This window comes from Bos javanicus, chromosome 3 (genome assembly GCF_032452875.1).
Source record: "Bos javanicus breed banteng chromosome 3, ARS-OSU_banteng_1.0, whole genome shotgun sequence".
NCBI lineage: Eukaryota > Metazoa > Chordata > Mammalia > Artiodactyla > Bovidae > Bos > Bos javanicus.
Genome location: NC_083870.1, coordinates 28,632,372 through 28,654,575, shown reverse-complemented (window position 1 = coordinate 28,654,575; position 22,204 = coordinate 28,632,372). Strand labels below are relative to the sequence as shown.

The 22,204-nt window shown below is 35.2% G+C and overlaps 1 protein-coding gene and 1 long non-coding RNA gene across 8 annotated transcripts in view; one reads left to right on the top strand and one right to left on the bottom strand.

Annotated features, from left to right (window-relative positions):
* SYCP1 (synaptonemal complex protein 1) overlaps positions 1-20,522 on the top strand; it is a 145,736-nt gene extending 125,214 nt beyond the window's left edge. For all 7 annotated transcript variants that reach the window (XM_061410348.1, XM_061410344.1, XM_061410316.1 and 4 more), the window contains 5 exons: positions 5,595-5,654; positions 11,146-11,328; positions 15,784-15,930; positions 19,846-19,935; positions 20,027-20,522. In XM_061410348.1, the coding sequence (XP_061266332.1) occupies positions 5,595-5,654; positions 11,146-11,328; positions 15,784-15,930; positions 19,846-19,935; positions 20,027-20,164 (618 nt within the window). In that variant the 3' untranslated portion in view covers positions 20,165-20,522. The remainder of the gene's footprint in view (positions 1-5,594; positions 5,655-11,145; positions 11,329-15,783; positions 15,931-19,845; positions 19,936-20,026) is intronic.
* The window catches only part of LOC133243541 (uncharacterized), a 43,398-nt gene continuing 29,736 nt past the window's right edge, over positions 8,543-22,204 (bottom strand). Inside the window, exon 2 of the long non-coding RNA XR_009735105.1 lies at positions 8,543-20,834. This is a non-coding gene — a long non-coding RNA (uncharacterized LOC133243541). The remainder of the gene's footprint in view (positions 20,835-22,204) is intronic.

Below are 22,204 nucleotides of genomic sequence, written 5' to 3'. Positions count from 1 at the left end.
CAGTTTCTTGATGGTATCAATTGTAAGTATAAAGTCTATAATTTTGATTAGATTCAACTTCAAGTCTTAGGAGAAATCCTAGTTTGTCATGACATATAGCCTTCTTTATATTCAGCGAGATTTGCTTTGCTAGTATTTTTTGTTGAGGATTTTTTTATATCTATATTCATATCAAAGATTGGTCTGTGGTTATTTTTTGGTGAATGTTTTGTCCTTAGGCTTCACGTGTTATAACCAACTCCGTGTGAAGCCTTGGAGCCCATATGTCTTTCTGACAGGTTAAGCTATAGTTATTCATTTTTGCCATTTTTCCAGTCTCTCTTCAAAGCTATATTTCCTCACTCACCAAATTTTATGAGGAAAAAGACAAAAATATCATGATTTGGTATACCCTACTTATAGAGTGGTGGCAGGCAGCCACATGGATAAGGACAAAATTTACATGATTTTTCAATGAATCTCTTATTTTTTGTTTTCTGCTCCTTCAGGGGAATCTTTTCTTCCATTTTAGATTTTTTCTTTGTCTCTTATGTTTTACTTATTGGCACAGATAATTAGTTCTTTATTGGTATGGTGGTTGTGCTTTTTTGTCCAGATGAGAGAGACTAAAGTGATAAAATTTAGTGATTTTTCCTCCATTTCCTAGGCTTCTTTTTCCTGAACTGCCTACGTATCCCCTCAGATTTCTTCTTATCAAATCCAGGTATATTAGTGACAATTATTCTCATTATTATATGTATTCACTTTCACTAATCCCACTAATATCTAAGTAATAATTAGGTTAGGAGCCACATTGAGTCAAATCAGCCCAGTACTCTGATCAGCACAGCACAAATCAGACAGTACTGTGTCTTTCCTAATGAACCTTAACTAGAATTGGAAGATTATGGCCTGATATGGCATGTTTCTGTCGTTGAATTCATTTTTGCCAGTTCTTAACCACTTTCCTTTCCTCTTTCCTTTTGTGTTTTTTTGTTAGTTTAGAGAGAGGAAGATTTTATAATCAGGATTTACTCTTCCTTACAAAGAAGTTTGATCTACTGTATCAATTATTTTTTTGACATCTACTTTGTTATATATTTTTAATTTTTGATAAATTGTAAACTGAAAGAATGCATTAAGGGTTTATTACTGTTTTGTTTCTCTTCCTCTTGAGTTTTTAACCAATTTTACTTTATGTGTTTTGATGAATACTACTTATTGTGTAAAAGTTTGTACTGATTAATTGCTCCTTGGAAACTGTTATCTTTTATCTTTGCCCTTTTTGCTTTGAAGTCAGCTTTGCCCAATATTCCTGTTGTGATCTTTTCTTTTTATACTTTGTTGTTTTATATGTTTTTGTCTATTTCTTATTAACCTTAATGGAGTCTTTAATATGAGAAGTCTCTTTAACTGCTTAGTTTTCCTGATAGTATTTATTGATATGATATATATTTTAAACTTATTCTTGCATTTTTAGAATGAACTCCAGTTGATCATGAAGTATTTTTAATGTGATGCTACTTTCTGTTTGCTATATTTTTATTTAATACCTTTATATTGATATTTATAAGATAGAATGGTTGTAGTTTTGTTTGTAAATTCATGGTAAAAATATGTATCAGTACACTTATATCCATCTTAACATGTTTTAAGTGTATAGATTAGTAGCTTTAAGCATATAGATATTGTTGTACAGTAGATCTCTAGAACTTTTTAACTCGTAAAACTGAAAGTCTAAATCCATTAAACCCTACCTTATAACCACCTTTTTTCTCTGTTTCTATGATTTTAATTACCATTCATTATTTGTCTTTCTGTAACTGGATTACTTCAGTTAGCATAATGTCTTTAAGATTCATCCATGTTGTAGCATGTGACAAAATTTCCTTCTTTTGTTCAGTCGTAGGGTGGTGTCCAACTTTTTGCAACCCCATAGACTGCAAAACACCAGGTTTTCCTGTCCTTCACCGTCTCTTGGAGCTTGCTCAAACTCATGTCCATTGAGTTGGTGATACCATACAATCATCTTGTCCTTCCCTCCCTCCCCTCTCTCTCTCTGTCTCTCTTTCTTCTTCCCTCTGTCTCTCTCATTACTTTTTTAAGGCTGCCTAATATTCCATTGTGTGTATATGCCACATATTCTTTATTCATTCATCTGTGATGAAAATTAGGGCTGCTTTTACTTCTTGGCTATTGTCATTAATGTCTTAATGAACAGAGGTATGCAGATATTTCTTGGAGATCCTGCTTTGAATTCTTTTGGATATATATCCCAAAAGCGGGATTCTTGGATCATATAGTAATTTTAATATTAATTTTTTGAGGAACCACCATACAGTTTTCCATAGCAACTGTACCATTTTTCATTCCTACTAATAATGGGCAAGGATTCCAGTTTCTCTGCATCCTTGCCAACGCTTATTTTCTGTTACTTTGATAGTGATCATCCTAATGAATGTGAAATGTTAGCTCATTGCACTTTTGATTTGCATTTCCCATATAATTAGAGATGTTGGACATCTTTTCATAAGCTTGTTGGCCATTTGTATATCCTCTTTGGAGAACTGTCTGTTCACATCTTTTGCCCATTTTAAAATTATTTGGTTTTTTGGTTGAGTTTTATGTGTGTGTTTATCTTTGGTTGATTTGGGAGGTGTATATAGTCTTTTTAATTATTTTACTGGTTGTTGTTGTTCAGTCACCTAGTCATGTCCCACTCTTTGTGACCCCACGGACTGCAGCATGCCAGACCTCCCTGTCCCTCACCATTTCCTGGAGTTTGCCCAAGTTCATGTCCATTGCATTGGCGATACCATCCAGCCATCTCATCCTCTGATGCCCTCTTCTCCTTCTACCCTTAATCTTTCCCAGCATCAGGGTCTTTTCCAATGAATCAGTTCTTCGCATCAGACGACCAAAATACTGGAGCTTCAGCTTCAACATCAATCCTTCCAATGAGTATTCAGGGTTGATTTCCTTTAAGATTGAAGGGTTTGATCTCCTTGCTGTCAAGGGACTTTCAGGACTCTTCTCCAGCACCATAATTTAAAGGCAGCAGAGACATTTTACTGGTTATCTTTATGTTTTTAAACAATATATTGAACACTTTCTCCTACTGCCTATTCTTTTATATATATAATTTTTATGTTTTATTATTTTATATTATCAAGATTAATCTGACTCTTTGTGACCTCATGGACTGTAGCTCACCAGGCTCCTCTGTCCATGAAATTCTCCAGGCAAGAATATTGGAGTGGGTAGCCATTCCCTTCTCCAGGGGATCTTCCTGACCCAGGGATTAAACTGTGGTCTCCTGCATTGCAGGCAGATTACTGTTGAGCCACCAGGGAAGCCCGATAAAAGCACATTTCCAGTATTTAAGTTGAACTCATGTTTTATGTGAAACTTTTTCTTAGTTTTCAATTTTGATCCTAGTCAATAAGCCAATATTCCCTGGTGGCTCAGATGGTAAAGAATCTGCCTAAAATTCAGGAGACGCAGGTTCTATCCCTGGGTTGGGAAGATCCCCTGGAGTAGGAAATGGCAGTCCACTCCTGTGTGCTTGCTTAGAGAATTCTGTGGACAGAGGAGTCTGGTGGGCTATAGTCCATGGGATTGCAAAGAGTCAGATATGACTAAGCGGCTAACACTTTGGCTTTCATGATATGCCAATTCTGATTTTGACCTCTTTTACATACCAATCAATATGAAGAAATTGTTACTGGATGATAGTCTTAGCTTCTACTTAAAATACGTTGACTTTGTGAGACTGTGCTAAATCACCTTTCCTGTGTCTTTCATCTCTTGATGGTACCTTACTCTCTGCCTAGTGAGATGTGGTATTTTATATATTTGTCTATATCCTTGATATGGAAAGAGAGTTTTAAAATCTTCCAGTTGGTCCTTCTAAATGTAAAAAATCTCACTGTGTATTCAGAACTAATATGGTGATTATGCCATTTACTGAGTTTATCTATTCAACTGTATACTCAGGATCTAAAGAAATTATCACAGAATAGGTTTATGGTTCCATGGGCTCACCGTGAGGTGGAGTTAGATTAAATGTATTTATCATGTGACCCCAGAACACCTGCGCTCAAGCTAGTGAGTGAAAAAATAGTAACATTTTGGGTTATAAGAGTTGGTGTTAGCTGATAGTCAATATCCAATTACCAAAATTCAGTATGTATTTCTGATATTATTGCAAAATCCATCTTTTAATTTAGAGGGTTCTAGGTTTATAAATTTATTCAGGTCTGGAAGGTGAGCACAAGGCTGTCATGCTCTACTCCTGTACCTCAAGTCAATCCTTTCTTTGCCAGTCCATATTACAGACATTTTTTAGTTACTCATTAAATATGGACCTTAGTGGACTGCCCATTAGTTTAGGGAACTCATGATCAGTTAGACATTACCAGAGAAACACTTTTGGGTATGAGCTAATCCATACATTGGAAACACATGTTGTATTAGAACAGACTGTACTAAGATGTCCAGACCTGCAGAAGTCAAGAGTCAGAGAAAGTACAGTTTAGGAAGGTGCTTTCTCCATTCTGTCCTCTAGAAGCTGAGATGTGTATTCTGAGAGTCAGTGTAATTTAGCTAGTTTAGAGGATATACTTTATCCTAGAAGACTGCATTTCATACCCACAGAGTAGATGTCAATTGTGATAACTGAAGATCAATTATTGCCAGTTTATAGGATATATAATAAGAACAGTGACTACATGTTATATCAGCTTATTGCCAGCTTCTTTCATGGTGAAGTGTATTGTCTGGTTAAGAGCAACATTTTAGGAGAGATAGCATTGTGTACATAAGACGTTCAGTGAGTACAGATATTGTCATAGGCATCATGGACAGCCAAGGCAGGTTTGCCTAAAGTTGTACATGTGCATTGAAACTTTTCCTTCTCTGACACTTGTAAGGCTACTTGAGGCTGTAACCATTCTGTTTTCCAGATGACTCTCATATTAAAGGCATTGTACATATTATTTTTTCTAGGCCAGGGTTAATTTTTCCTTTTTTCCCCTACTGAATGTACATACACTAATCTCCAACAGAATATATTATTTCCTGGAGTACTAGAGAAATGATGTATTATTTTATAACTATTTTGTACCTTTTTTGTAACTTTCTTTTTATTCCTCATCCCTGTTCATCTCATGTTGAAAATTTATTATTCAGTGTTCAACTGAATTGCTTTTCTTAATACACAGAGAATAAGTGTATTCTGCCTCTAAAGGTTCATAATATTTTGAATCTCTTTGCAGCTCTTTATAGCTAGTTAATTGTGTATATCCCTTACTTTATAAGATGATCCATGCACTTCATTTTACAAATGAAAAAGCTGAGATTTGGTGTCTTAAAGGACTTACTCAAGAGTCCACAGGTACCTGCCAGAGACAGATCAGAATTTTTTAAAAAAGATAATCGAAATCAAATAACATACTTCTGTAGAAAGGAAATAATTTTTTTCTTTTCATTGTTTTTTAAGATTTAGAAGGCAGGATTCTTTATTAGTATTTCTTAGGAAAGATTTGATAATAGGAAAATTAATTTTTATAATAGTATTGACTACATTGTATGTACTTGATATTCATTTTTAATAGGAAGAACTCAAAAGAGAGATGAAAGAAAACACAGTTACTCTCAAAGGAAAAAAAGACAAGGTAAGAGTTTTATATAATTCTCATAAATTTCTTTATAACCATTTTGTTTTCTAACATCTATTTAGTAAATTTTTATCATAAATTGGAAAATAACATCAAAAATATATCACACAAAAGATATGGTACCAACATAAAATGGAATAGTACTCAGCCATAGAAAAGAACAAAATAATACCATTTGCAGCAATGGACCTAGAGATTGCATACTGAATGAAGTCAGAGAAGGAACTATACATATGGTCACTTCTATGTGGAATCTAAAAAAAAGGCTATAAATGAGCTTATCTACAAAACAAAAATAGAGTTACAGATGTAGAAATTAGATTTATGATTACCAGGGAGTAAGAGGCTGGGAAGGGATAAATTGGAAGATTGGAATTGATATATACACACTGCTGCTACTGCTACTGCTAAGTCACTTCAGTTGTGTCCGACTCTGTGCGACCCCATAGACGGCAGCCCACCAGGCTGCCCCATCCCTGGGATTCTTCAGGCAAGAACACTCAAGTGGGTTGCCACTTCCTTCTCCAATGCATGAAAGTGAAAAGTGAAAGTGAAGTCGCTCAGTTGTGTCTGACTCTTTGCGACCCCATGGACTGCAGCCTACCAGGCTGCTCCGCCCATGGGATTTTCCAGGCAAGAGTACTGGAGTGGGTTGCCATTGCCTTCTCCGATATACACACAATTATGTATAAAATAGATAACTACTAAGGACCTCCTGTATAGCTCAGGGACTTCTACTGTAATGGCCTATATGGGAAAAGAATCTAAACAAGATTGGATATATGCGTATGCATACATATAACAGATTCACTTTGCTATACACCTGAAACTAACACAATGTTATAAATCAACTATACACCAAAATTTTTTTAAAATAATATATATCACACAATTTCATTTCCAAAATTGTTTCTTTATTAATCCAAAAGCATTAGCTAAAACATTTCAAAGCATCTGTCATTTGGAAATTTAGAGAAGATTTTAATCTTTTAAAAATTTTATTATAGTATTAAATTAGGTACATTTGTGTTTCTTGAGAAATTTCCAATGTTAGAGGGAAAACATTTCATTTAAAAATTTTAAAGCTCATGTTTAGATTATGTCTAATTTTGAGTTTTTGAGAGGGCTAAACAAATCACATCTTGCTTCTTAAATCTGAACCAGTTTAGAAAGGTAGTGAAAATCAAAATAGTATCTTTTCAGTTCAGTTCAGTTCAGTTGCTCAGTCGTGTCTGACTCTTTGCGACCCCATGAACCACAGCACTCCAGGCCTCCCTGTCCGTCACCATCTCCCGGAGTCTACCCAAACCCATGTCCATTGAGTCAGTGATGCCATCCAACCATCTCATCCTCTGTTGTCCCCTTCTCATCCTGCCCTTAGTCTTTCCCAGCATCGGGGTCTTTTCAAATGAGTCAGCTCTTCGCATCAGGTGGCCAAAGTATCGGAGTTTCAGCTTCAACATCAGTCCTTCATCTTTATTATTGATAAACAATATTGGATAATGTGGCTTATATTTGAAGAAAACAGGATTTCTTAATCCTGAAATCCCAAATTAAACAAGTTTATCTACTCTTGTCATAGATAGAGCTGGATTAGGACAAGTCTACCCACTTGAATGACCTGCTCTTTTAAGATACATGGCGTAGAGGAGAATGTGTGCTTCTTCGGTTACCCAAGGGGAGAAATAAGGAAGAGGTTGAATTATATGTCCACAATTAATCCTTCCATATTCAGCAATCCTGTTAAGCCATTGATCTTCCCCTAAGGAAGCAGAGAGAGGTTAGGAATGTTCCCTGCACATGAAAGGAAGCATCAAGTATGAAAAAGGGAGGTAATATTCAGCTTCAATATATTTGGTAATATAGGATTATTACAGAAGAGTGTTCTTGCAAATTTTAGTTAAAGTGAGTAAATATTCTTTATATATAGTGATGTAGTCTCCTAAGTCTCCACAGAAGTTGCTCTGACTGTAAACTGAAGAAAACAGAGTTGTTGAGAACAGTTCAGTTGTTAAAGTATAGATGGTGCTTTAATTTTGATATGTTTGTGTTCAAAGAAGGGCTTCCCAGGTGTCGCTAGTGGTAAACAACCCACCTGCCAGTGCAGGAAATGGCAAGAGATACGGGTCTAATCCCTGTGTCAGGAAGATACCTGGAAGAGGGCATGGTAACCCACTCCAATATTTTTGCCTAGAGAATCCTATAGACAGAGGAGCCTGGCAGGCTACAGTCTGTAGTCACAAAGAGTTGGACACGACTGAAGTGAGTGTTCGAAGAGAAGAAAGAAAGAATTATTGTACCTGTAAATGAATATTAAGTGCTCCATGTGTCCAGACACATATAACAGACACGAAAACATTATATACGGAGAAATTATTGTCGTATTAGAATTAGCTGGGAGGATTAGATACAGACTGGGCTTCCCTGGTGGCTCAGACAGTAAAGCACCTGTCTGCAATGAGGGAGACCCGGGTTAAACCCCTGGGTTGGAAAGATCCCCTGGAGAAGGAAATGGCAATCCACTCCAGTACTCTTGCCTGGACAATCCCATGGACAAAGGAGCCTAGTAGGCTACAGTCCATGGGGTTGCAAAGAGTCAGACACAACTGAGTGACTTCACTTACATACAGACTAAGCAAAGTGTCTGATGAAGATAATACATTGGTTAAACTCCAGTACTTCTAAATATAGAATATGTTCATATTGTGAAAATATATATCAGATATTCTTGCAGATTTGTTTTGATTCCTGTATAATCCTAGTAATATATATCTATTCTCTGTATACATTATCAAGTAGATTAGTTAATTCCCTATAGTTTATCTGGGGGTCTGGATATATATATATTGCAAATAATGAGAAAATGATAAATGAAAAGATTTAAATAGGCTTTTGTGTGCTATGCTTTATTCCAACAATATTGAAGTATTACAAACCTTATATATGATAATTGTTAGGTTTATCAATCAAAAATTTCTGAGTTTGGGTATGTTACTTCTTCATACTTCAGTCTTATCTATAAAACAACTTTCTCAAAAGTTGTTATGAAGATTAAATGAGATAGTATTTGTGAAGCATTTGAAATTGTGCTTGGCACATAGGACATGCTGAATAAGTATTTGTTTAAAAAGTATTACAGAGAAAAGCATGAATGTTCTGTATATATGCATCACTGGAAAGGTAATAGAAAAGAATGTAACTTGTAGGAGAGTAATACATCTTCATGAGGTATTACAAAGAGGGTTATTTCAGTAGTCTAGAATGCTGGTGCATTTTCTTTGTCTGCCAAGCTACTAGGGAAATGTTAGATTCCCAGATATGACCACAAGGTGGTATAGTTGCCATTCTCAGTCCTTTTGGGTGAAGAAAATTTGTCCATGAAAGCAGTTAAATTTTGGAGATTCTGAGGATGATTCCTGGTAAGTCCAGAGAGCAGAACAAGTTTTCTTTAATCAAAATTGTGTTATCAGCTATGTTATAGAAATATTTATGGAAAAGTATGTAAAATTTGCCCAGAGATAAAATTGCCAACATCTGCTGGATCATCGAAAAAGCAAGAGAGTTCCAGAAAAACATCTATTTCTCCTTTATTGACTATGCCAAAGTCTTTGACTGTGTGGATCACAATAAACTGTGGAAAATTCTTCAAGAGATGGGAATACCAGACCACCTGACCTGCCTCTTGAGAAACCTATATGCAGGTCAGGAAGCAACAGTTAGAACTGGATATGGAACAACAGACTAGTTCCAAATAGGAAAAGAAGTACGTTGAGGCTGTATGTTGTCATCCTGCTTATTTAACTTATAGCAGAGTACATCCTGAGAAACGCTGGGCTGGAAGAAGCACAAGCTGGAATCAAGATTGCCGGGAGAAATATCAATAACCTCAGATATGCAGATGACACCACCCTATGGCAGAAAGTGAAGAGGAACTAAAAAGCCTCTTGATGAAAGTGAAAGAGGAGAGTGAAAAAGTTGACTTAAAACTCAACATTCAGAAAACGAAGATCATGGCATCTGGTCCCATCACTTCATGGCAAATAGATGGAGAAACTGTCAGACTGTATTTTTCTGGGCTCCAAAATCACTGCAGATGGTGATTGCAGCCATGAAATTAAAAGACGCTTACTCCTTGGAAGGAAAGTTATGACCAACCTAGACTGCAAATTAAAAAGCAGAAACATTACTTTGCCAACAAAGGTCCGTCTAGTCAAGGCTATGGTTTTTCCAGTGGTCATGTATGGATGTGAGAGTTGAACTCTGAAGAAAGCTGAGCACCAAAGAATTGATGCTTTGAAACTGTGGTGTTGGAGAAGACTCTTGAGAGTCCCTTGGACTGCAAGGAGATCCAACCAGTCCATTCTAAAGGAGGTCAGTCCTGGGTGTTCTTTGGAAGGACTGATGCTAAAGCTGAAACTCCAATACTTTGGCCACCTGATGCGAAGAGTTGACTCTTTGGAAAAGACTCTGATGCTGGGAGGGATTTGGGGGCAGGAGGAGAAGGGGATGACAGAGGATGAGATGGCTGATGGCATCACCATCTCAATGGACATGAGTCTGAATGAACTCCAGGAGTTGGTGATGGACAGGGAGGCCTGGCATGCTGCAGTTCATGGAGTCGCAAAGAGTCAGACATGACTGAGTGACTGAACTGAACTGAACTGGTGTAAAATGCATCTCTGAAAAAATGATACCAAAATTAATTTTTTGTTTGAAAAAGTATTATGAACTTGGCAAGAAACCTGCAAATTACCCCATTTATCTCCTTTAAAATTTTTTTTATTTTTAAATTGAGGTATAGTTTACTTACAGTATTATTAAATATAAATTTCAGTTATACAACATAGTGATTCACAATTTTTAAAGGTTATACTCCACTTGTAGTTATTATAAAATATTGGGTATACTCTCTGTGCTGTACAGTATATCCTTACAGCTTATTTATTTTATACATAGTATTTTGTGCCTCATAATCAGCTCCTTTATCTTGCCCTGAAAATTTCTCTAGGTTTTTACTTTCATAATTTTTCCTCTCTCCCCCTTTTTTTTTCTGAAGGTGAATGAAACTAGTAGATAGATAGAAAAGGGCTGATATTTTTATAGATGAAACAGGACTTATGAAAACATGAAGGAGATGCCTTTGGGCTGTAGGGTTATTGGAATGAATCACAAATTAAGATTTTTTTTTTTCCACCAGGACTAGAGAATTGTCTTTGGAGACTTTCCAACTTTTGGTCAAATAGAGAGTTGAGATTATTATTTATTTTTATAGCAGCACTGTGAGGACAAAGGGAGAAAAAACCATTTCCGTCTTTAAATAAGAAAAATAAAGTCATAAAGAAGATAGGTGTAATTTATTCAAAGTTTTCTACTCAGTACTACACTTGAGTGTAAATTCTAGTTTATTTCAGTGTTATTTTTACAAGTTGCTGCACTTCAGTTAAAATGACACTTAATGATGACTTCTTTCATTTTTGTTGTTCAATAGAAAACACAGACATCTTTATTGGAAACACCTGAAACTAATTATTGGCAACTTGATTCTAAAGTACCTCTTTCACAAAATGTATCTCGAAGCTTCCCATCAGCTAATCAGAGCAGATCTTCAAAAGATAAAAGAGACTATTTGCGTACACCTGCCAAAAATATCTTATCTACACCATTACCAAAGGTTTGTTGCTAAAATTTCTAAGAAAGTTGTCTTTTCTTTTTTTTAAATAAAAAAGTCTCTGGTATCATATACCATATATCTGGTATCAAACACATAGGTATAATAACCTTTGTCTTGAAAGTTTTGGTTATTTGTTACACCAGTGTGAAATAGTTTAATTGTTGTATTCTATCACTGTACACATCTTAATGACATCTTGGGCAAATTTTATCACTTTCTGGCTTTTACCAGTGCATAGGTCCCTGATAGACAAGCTCTAATTTTGACTTGAATTTTCCAGTATCACCTCAGTTACCTGCCTTTGGTGTTTACTCCTCATCGTCTTGTTGCTGGAGTCTTTTAGTTAGCAGTGTCCTTGTGAAGCAGGTACCACTAGCAAGGTGGCTCATATCTAGCTATCTTCAACATGTCCACTTAATCCATGGGGAATTCTTTCAACCTTTCAGTGCTAAATGGTGGTGTATAATGCTCTACTTCTGACTTCCCTCTCCTCCTCTCTGCCATCTGTCTTACTCTGATTTCTTTTTACTTGTTCAGGTAGACATAAAGACAGATAAATAAGTCTTCTTACTAGGTTTATATCCACCTAGGGAATGAGATGCCAGTCTCCCCTTCTAGAAGGCACCATTAGTCATTATAAGGCTTCTTTAAAAAAAAAAAAAAGTTTAACTAGAGAATAATTACTTTACAATATTGTGATGGTTTCTGCCAGACATAAACATGAATCAGCCATAGGTATACATATGTCCCCTCAGTGGAAAATTACTCAACTATAAAAAGGAAAACTCCTTTTTAGAGTTATATCCTTACTTGCTTTGAGAGTTGATGGAGGAGTATTTCAATCTATCTTTACCCCCAAGCCAAAATTGTGTGCTTTTCCCTCCGTTTGTATAAATTGACTGGGAATAAGAGAGATATTTGGTGATTGTTAGTCCTGTTCTACCACCTTTTAATAAGCCTTAGAGAAGGAGGTAGCCCTAATTATACATTGCTTTCTTTAGAGTGTAAGTTACTAGCACTTTTCCCCCCAACTTTGTGCTTTAGTTGACAATTTCAGACAAAAATAGTCTCCTTTATGTCCTGTATTATATATATTGAATTATATGTACAGTATTATCCACCTCATGGAAATTATGAAAACTAGTAAAGTACATAGCAAGGCTATTATATGAAATTATCTTGTTGTATCTATTATTTTATTATTCAAAATATGAAATGATCTCTATTAAAGAATTGTTGTTAGGTTGCTAAATCATATCTAACTCTTTGCAATCCCATGGTCTGCAGCACATCAAACTTTCCTGTCCTTCACTGTATCCTGGAATTTGTGCAAGTTCATGTCCATTGAGTTTATGATGGCATCCAACCATCTCATCCTCTGGTTCCCCCTTCTCCTGCCCTCAGTCTTTCCTAGCATCAGGGTCTTTTCCAATGAGTTGGATATTCGCATCAGGTAGCCAAAGTATTGGAGCTTCAGCTTCAGCATCAATCCTACCAATGAATATTTAGGGTTGATTTTCTTCAGATGTTCAAGCTGGATTTAGAAAAGGCAGAGGAACCAGAGATCAAATTGCCAACATCCGCTGGATCATTGAAAAAGCAAGAGAGTTCCAGAAAAACATCTATTTCTGCTTTATTGACTATGCCAAAGCCTTTGACTGTGTGGATCACAACAAACTGTGGAAAATTCTGAAAGAAATGGGAATACCAGACCACCTTACCTGCCTCCTGAGAAATCTGTATGCAGGTCAAGGAGCAACAGTTAGAACTGGACATGGAACAATAGACTGCTTCCAAATTGGGAAAGGAGTACGTCAAGGCTGTATATTGTCATCCTGCTTATTTAACTTATATGCAGAGTACATCATGCAAAATGCCAGGCTGGATGAAGTACAAGCTGGAATCAAGATTGCTGGGAGAAATATCAATAACCTCAGATATGCAGATGACACCACCCTTATGGCAGAAAGTGAAGAAGAACTAAAAAGCCTCTTGATGAAAGTGAAAGAGGAGATTGAAAAAGCTGGCTTAAAACTCAACATTCAGAAAACCAAGATCATGGCATCCAGTTCCATCACTTCATGGCAAATAGATGGGGAGACAGTGGAAACAGTGATGGACTTTATTTTCTTGGGCTCCAAAATCACTGCAGGTGGTGGTTGCAGCCATGAAATTAAAAGATGCTTGCTCCTTGGAAGAAAAGCTATGACAAACCTAGACAGTGTATTAAAAAGCAGAGACATTACTTTGCCAGCAAAAGTCCATCTAGTCAAAGCTATGGTTTTTCCAGTAGTCATGTATGGATGTGAGAGTTGGACTATAAAGAAAGCTGAGCACCAAAGAATTGATGCTTTTGAACTGTGGTGTTGGAGAAGACTCTTGAGAGTCCCTTGGACTGCAAGGAGATCCAACCAGTCCATCCTAAAGGAAATCAGTCCTGAATATTCATTGGAAGGACTGATGCTGAAGCTGAAACTCCAATACTTTGGCCACCTGATGTGAAGAACTGACTCACTGGAAAAGACCCAGATGCTGGGAAAGATTGAGGGCAGGAGGAGAAGGGGACAACAGAGGATGAGACGGTTGGATAGCATCACTGATTCAAAGGACATGAATTTGAGCAAACTCCGGGAGTTGTGATGGACACGGAAGCCTGGGTGCTGCAATTCATGGGGTCGCAAAGAGTCGGACATGACTGAGAAACTGAACTGAACTGAACTTTCTTTCAGATTAATTGGTTTGATCTCCTTGTAGTCCAAGGAACTCTGAAGAGTCTTCTCCAGTTCGAAAGCATCAGTTCTTTGGTGCTCAGCCTTTTTTATGGTTCAATTCCACATCCATACATGACTACTGGAAAAACCATAATTTTGACTAGATGGACCTTTGTTGGCAAAGTGATGTCTCTGCTTTTTAATACGCTATCTAGGCTTGTCATAGCTTTCCTTCTAATGAGCAAGTGTCTTTCAATTTAATGGCTGCAGTCACCATCGGCAGTACTTTGGAGCCCAAGAAAATTAAATCTGTCACTGCTTCCATTTTTTCCCCTTCTATTTGCCATGAAGTGACAGGACTGAAGTTAAAACGCTTGTTTGTAACTGTTAAAGCTTCAATACTTTGGCCACTTGATGCAAAGAGCTGACTCATTGGAAAAGACCCTGATGCCAGAAAGATTGAGGGCAGGAGGAGAAGGGGGTGACAGAGGATGAGATGGTTGGATGGCATCACTTATTCAATGAACATGAGTTTGAGCAAACTCCAGGAGATAGTGAAGGACAGGGAAGCCTGGCATGTTGCAGCCCATGGGCTCCCAGAGTCAGACATGACTTAGCCACTGAATAACAAAAAACAACAACTCCATAAACATTGAGGAGAAAGCTTTTTTCCTTTTTTTCCCCTTTAACTGAGTGAGCTCCAAGTTGAGTCAAATTCAGCCCTGTAAATGAAATTGTCTAGAGAATCACTAAATGAGTGAAAGTGAAGTTGCTCAGTCGTGTCCGACTCTTTGCGACCCCATGGACTGTAGCCTACCAGGCTCCTCCGTCCTTGGGATTCTCCAGGCAAGAGTACTGGAGTGGGTTGCCGTTTCCTTCTCCAGGAGATCTTCCCAACCCAGGGATCGAACCCGGGTCTCCAGCATTGCAGGCAGATGCTTTACCATCTGAGCCACTAGACAGGTCAAATATTGACAACTTTTTTAGCATAAAATTTTGAAAGAGCTCCCAAGTGTGTTTTGCTCTGTTCATTGGCTGCCAGGCTGGACCAGGAATGTACTTTTTAAGAGAGCAGGGGATGAGATGAGGAAGAGTTCAGGCACTGCTAGTTTTGCTCTTCTTACAGAGGTTCAGCCATTTAAAAAAAAGAAACAACTCTTTAGGTTGTGGCAAGCTTTTTGTTAATTTCCACAGTTATAAACAAATTGATTTTGACCACTTTTACTGGCATTTTTATTGCTTTGTGGAAGAGCAAATTTTTCGAGTTTTACTCTGCCATTCTTGCTGATATCAGTGACCTTACTTTTTAAAGACAATTTTTAAAAATTATAAAACTTACATATTACAGGATAATATGGAATACTAAACATTGACTAATGGAATTACTTTATCAACAAAACATGAGCAAACTTGCTTTCTTATAAATCAGGATTTTTATGTAGTAATAAAAGCTCTCAGTTCTTTGTTCTTAATCATTGTTCGAAATGTTAAAGTCTCTCTTAAGGTTGTTGGCTACTGAAGCTGGAGTGTCTCTCCCATCCTTCCTTTCTCCTCTCCCTCCCTCTCCCCCATTATTTTATTAAAAACTTCTGAATTAAATTCTTATCCAAAATTTCTACTTCATACACATGCCAATAATAATGGAGAGTTACTATTGATTGTTAAAGACTCAACCTGCCTTTATTAACAATATATGTTTTATTTGATGGGATAATGTTTTGTTTTTTTTTTTTATTTTGGATAGGCATATACTGTGAAAACACCAACAAAACTAAAAATTCAGCAAAGAGGAAACAAGAATGTACCCATTGAAGAAAGTAATAGTAAAAAGAGAAAAATGGTCTTTGAGTTTGATGTTAATTCGGATAGTTCAGAAACTACCGATCTTTTGGTAAAAATTATTACAAATAATCAGCATTTATTGTTTACATTATTATATTTCTATATTATTTCTTGATATATGTGTATAATATATGTGCATAGTATCTATTACTGCAATACTGAAAAGAAGTGAAAATCTATAATATAGGACTCTCTGCTTTTGCAGCATTTTAAAATTTAGGGTTAGAAAAATCTTTATCAACTTCAGAAAACAGGACATTTTGAAATCCTTGATATGACATAGTTGGTATTTGAGATGACTAATTCTCTTGTTTTCCAGAAGAGTGTTATTTTCTTTGCCTTTTTCTTTTTGAGGCCCACTGAATACCTTTAATCTTGCTGCAGCCAAATTTGTTGTTCAGGACTTCTCTTGATTTTGCCTATTATAAATGTTTTCTTTAATTTTATACCACTTATTGATTGAAAACAATAACATTTCTATGATTCTTAAAGAGTTAATGTGTTAAAAATGGCATGTTAAGGAGGATAGTTCCTCTGGCAGTTTGTATGACCAGTTACTCCCTACTTCATACATATCATTATTTTCTAAAGGTATAATAATAATCTATTAAGAATAATTAAACTTATACTCATTTAGTTTAAAACCAGATTAACCTCATTATACAAAATGGAGCAATTTACCAAAGATTCTTAATTAAAAAATTGTAATTAAAGCCATTTGTTTTATTATTGCAACTCATAACTATGAGATTCTTCAAGCTTTTATACTGCTTTGAGACTTCTGCTTTCATTTGTTCTAGAATAATAAATAGCTGTAATCTTAAAATTGTAATTATTTAAGTTAATTTAAAGAAAATTTCTACTCTAGTATCTCTTTGTTTTATAGATAATAATTAAGACTGTGAACCAGGCACTACTGTAAAAACTTTACACAGAATACTTCAGTTATTTCTTAAAACAATCTAACACTCTAGAAGTAGAGACAGAGTTCTTATTCTCATTTTACAGATGAGGAAACTGAGTCACACTGGTACTTTTCCAATATCACATAATTAGAAAGTCATGGAACCAAAATTTGAACACCAACTATCCAACTCCATGGCCTATGTATGTCATTGTACACAGTAATTTCCAGGTAAAACTGAAGTCAAGATATTTAAAAAAGTGATGAGAATTAGTAGAAAGAGCATGAGCTCTGGAATTAGAGATACTAGGTCTAGAATTCATACTGTTTTTCTCTGAATTTAGGCTAGTTTCTTAACTTATCTGAGATTTGGAATAACTCATGATTTCATGTCATTTTTAAAAGTAGCATCACAACTTTGTAACACCATGAACACTACAGTATTTTATTTATACTATTACAGTTTAAATTATCTAAGAAGACATTTCACAATAGGCTTTATCAGTTATAATTATCACATGAAATTAAAGGTCTTTGATAAAGTCAAATACATGGGAAATTATAAAAGCTGAAATGATTGTAATTTTGGTTTCTAACTTTACTTTTTATTTTCTACATAACTTAAAAGCTAATGCTTAATTTATCTATATTGCTGGGCACACAATATATGAAGATATAATTGTGACATCAGTAACAGAAGGAAAATGGAGCTGTTTGTGTAGGCTATTGAAGTTAGTATAAATTCAAATTAGGTTACTATAATGTTTGGTTGTTATATGTAATCCCTATGGTAACCACAAAAGCATAGAATATACACAAAAGGAAATGGGAAGGAAATCAAAACATTTTGCTACCAAAAATTTTACCTGGACAGAAAAGAAGGTAATAATAGAGGAAATGAGTGACCAAAACCGAATCAAAACAAAACAAAACATCTATAAAGCATATAGGAAATGAATATCAAAGATTCATGGGGTTGCAAAGAGCTGAGCAACTGAACTGAACTGAGTCTCTCTTTATCAGTAATTACTTACATATGAGTAATTTACAATGTATATTTGGAGGATTATATACTCCAATAAACAAAAAGAGACTCATGTTAGCTTCAAATTGGCTAAATGTGAAAGGATGGAAAAAGATATGCAAATAGTAATCAAGAAAGAGGTGGGTTGGTTTTACCAATATCTGACAAAATAGATTTTAAATCAAAAAGTACAAGAAACAAAGACATTATATGTAAATAAGAGGTTCAGTATAGCAAGAAGTTATGACAATTTTAATCATTTATACACCTAATAACATACCCTTAAAATATATGAAGCAAAGCTTTATAGAATTGAAGAAATGGACAGTTATACATTAATAGTTGGATACTTCAATACCTCTCCTTCAATAATGGGTAAAACAACTAGACAGAAGATAAATAAGGAAATAAGATTGGAACAACACACACCAAATAGATTTAATAGACACATATAGAACATTCAGTTCAACCAAAGAATACACATTCTTCCCAACTGTACATGGATATTCTCCAGGATAGACCATATAGGTCCCAAAACAAATCTCAGTAGATTTAAAAAACTAGGCATCATATATAAATTATCTTCTCTGAATACAAAGAGATGAAGTTAGAGATCAGAAAGAGAAGGAAAACTAGAAAATTCACAAATTTGTGAGAATTAATACACTTATAACCAATGGATCAGAGAAGAAAACACAAGGGGAATTTAACTTAGAGATGAATGAAAGTGAAAACACAATACACCAAAACTTATGTGAGACAGAAAAACCAGCGCTCTAAGGGAAATGTATAGCTCTAAATTCCTACACTGAAAAAGAAAAAAAATCAATAAACTAACTTTTTACCTTAAAGAACTAGAAAAAGAAGATCAGATTAAACCCAAAGGTGACAGAGGAGAGAAATAATAAGATAAGAATGGAGATAAACAAATTAGGGAAAAGAAAACAGAGAAAATGAATGAAGTCAAAATTTATTTCTTTGAAAAGGTCAATTAAGTTGACAAATCTTAGCTTGACTGACAAAAAAATCGAGTAACTTAAGTCAGAAATATAATTGGAGATGTTATTACCAACCTTTTAGAGATAGAGTACTGTAAACAATTATATGCCAACAAATTAGATAACCTAGAAGAAATTAAAAAATGGAAAAAATACTTGTAATACACAAATTGCCTAAACCTGTTCAAGAACAAAGAGAAATTTTGTGACTTAGTGAATTCTGCTGAAATCTTAGAATTTATGAAAATGATTGAATATTTTCATCCATGAACCTTCTGAAATTTGTATTAAATGTGACTTTAATAAGCAGGAAAAGATATTGTGAACTGTTTGCTTCTGACTAAATTTATGTTACATGTTCATTAAGAAAATGGATTCTGGAGCCAGCCTACCTGGATTTTAATCCTGGCTCTGTCTCTTACTAGCTGTATAGTCTTGGGCAAGTTACTTAATATTTGTGTGTCTCATTTCCTCACCTTTAAAATGAGGATAATAATAGTATATATAGATCATAAAAATGTTGTAAGGATTAAAACCAGTTAAAATATGCTAAGTGCTTAAAACAGTGCCTGACATAAAGAAAGAACTAAATAACTGTTAGCTATTATTACTTGGGAAAATATTCAGAAATTGATAATTGACATCATTTTTATAGGATTATGAATGCTTATTATAAGGCCTAAGCATGTTTGAATAAAAAGGCTGGGAAAAAGAGTGGGGAAAGTGAAACTTAAATAGAAATCAGTAGAAAAACACTATTCATATACATCTTGTATTCTACATAACCCTTTAGATGTATGGTTAGTAGAATCAAAATCGGATTTCCTTGTCTGGCAGACTGAGTTTAGTTTGTCATTGTCTTCTTCCTTCAGGCTTTTAAATTTTCTTTCCTCTTCTTTCTCCTTCCCCACCCCCTCTTTTTTTCTTCCTCTTTATACTCTTCCATTTCATTCTCATATGTGGAATATAGACAAAAATTTTATAATATAATATTAATGGTGGCAGCCTCCAAATTATATTTTTATATTTTTCTTTAAGAGCATGGTTTCAGAGGAAGAGACACTGAGAAAACTATGCAAGGATAATAATCCACCAATTTCTCATCTTTGTGTCAGAACGCCAAAAAAGGTAGTTATTTTGGAAAGCAAATTTCAAAAGCTGGATTTAATTCTTTTTTTTTTTTTGAGTTAAACATATTATGACTTTATTTTCTATCCAGACTCCTTCATCTCTAACGACTCCTGGATCTATGCAGAAGTCTGAAACTATGAGGAAAACGCAGGAGGACCGTTGGGCTGTAATTGCTAAGATGAATAGGAAACAAAAACTAAAGGAAGCAGAAAAGCTGTTTGTTTAATTTCAGAAAATCAGTGTGATTAAGGAGCCTATAACATAAAATTTATAGTTAAGTTTTTAATTCTTATTTTCTAAAGAGCCAAACATATTCTGAAATTAAGACTTTTGATTTGTAAATAATTTGTTTCTTTATATTTTAATGTATCAGCCTAAATGGGAAATAACCACATTGTTACTTAAAAATGTGTAATTCTGTTCAGATAATTAGATGACTGTTTTGGTTTTACCTTTTCTTGAATTGATGAAAACTATTTTGGCTAAGTTTTCGCACTTATAAAACTGTCCATTGAACACTAGGAACACGTTGTTGAGATATACTGTTTATTCTTTACTATTAAAATATTTTGGATTCACATAAATACTTCTCATTGTTTCTGTGAGGTCGCCTGAGCAGCTAATCATAACTTTGTTAGTATAATTTATTTTTCAAATCTTGAGGTCATTTTATTTGTTTCACAGTCTGAAGCAGCTTTGATTTATCTGTTGATAAAATTGACAGATGGCTTTATGCAAGAAAAAAGATTCTCCTGATACGACTTCCTAAAATACTTCATTTATTCAACATTCATTTGGCAAATATTTATTGAGTATCTGGTTCAGTGGTAAAGAATCCACCTGCAACGCAGGAGAAGCAGGAGACATGGATTTGATCCCTGGGTTGGGAAGATCCCCTGGAAGAGGAAGGTCATAAAGAATCAGACATGACTCAGCACATATGTACCACGCTAAGACTTAAGTACAGTTCTAGATACTGGGGATATAACAAAAATAAGACTTCCCTTCTTCCAGAGCTTATATTTTACAGGGAAAATATAAATAAAATATATAAACACATAGTATATTAGTTAAGGATAATTGCTAAGAAGAAATAAAACAAGAGTATTAGAGAGTGTTGAAAAGACTTGAAATTTTATGTAGAGTGACCCATACTGAAATGACATTTGAAGAGCTGATGAATAGTGAAACTGTGGCTATCATGAGGATAACATTCTTGATAAAAAGAACAAAAAGTATAAAGGCCCAGAGGTGGAAATGTGCTTAGTGTATCTGGGAAGCAGCAAGGAGGCCAGTGTGGGTAGAGGACAATGAGCAAAAGAAGGGTATAAAGTAGAAAAGGCCTGTATTTAACAGGATAGAGAATTTGGGTGGACAGATTATATAATGCTTTAGGCTATTGAAAGAACTTTGGCTTTTACTCTGAGTATGATATGACATTTCTGAGCAAAGACCATGATCTGACTTATGTTTTAAAAATAAAGCTCTTTCTGACTGTTGTATTGAGAACAGATTTTGAAAAGAGGACAGAGGAAAACTAGTTATTTTAATAATGCACATGAGAGATTGTAGTGGCTTGAACAAAGGTGAGAGCAGCAGAGGAATAAAGAAGTCAATGTCTAGATCTATTTGAAGATTAGATGTGGGATATAATAAAAAGGGCCAAGCAATACAATTTTGGACATGTTAAGTCTAAAATGCATATTAGACATCCAAATAGAAGTAGTTAAGCAGGCTTAGAGACAGATCCAGGGTAGTGATATAAATTTGGGAGTTAGCAGCATATTTAAAGCTATCAGAGTGGATGAGAATATGTACAGTTGTGAGCATGACTATACCTAGGAAAGAGAAGAGATCAAAGATGAGAAGGAACCATAAAAGGATTAGCTAGGGTAATAGTGAAGTCTAGCAAGAAGGTATTTCAAAGAAGAGTGATAAATTGTGTTAAATGCTGCTCAAAGGTAAGGTAAAATTGATTAGTGTGTCATTAATGTGGAGGTCTTTGTTAATCTGAACAATGGCAGTTTCAGGCTTCCCAGGTAGCACTAGTGGTAAAAACTCCCCTGCCAATGCAGGAAACTTAAGAGAGTCGGGTTCAGTACCTGGGTTGGGAAGATCCCCTGGAGAAGGGTATGGCAACCCACTCCAGTATTGCCTGGAAAATCCCCTGGACAGAGGAGTCTGGCGGGCTACACGTCCATAGGGTCACAAAGAATCTGACATGACTGAGCACACATGTACCACACTAAGACTTAAGCACAGTTCT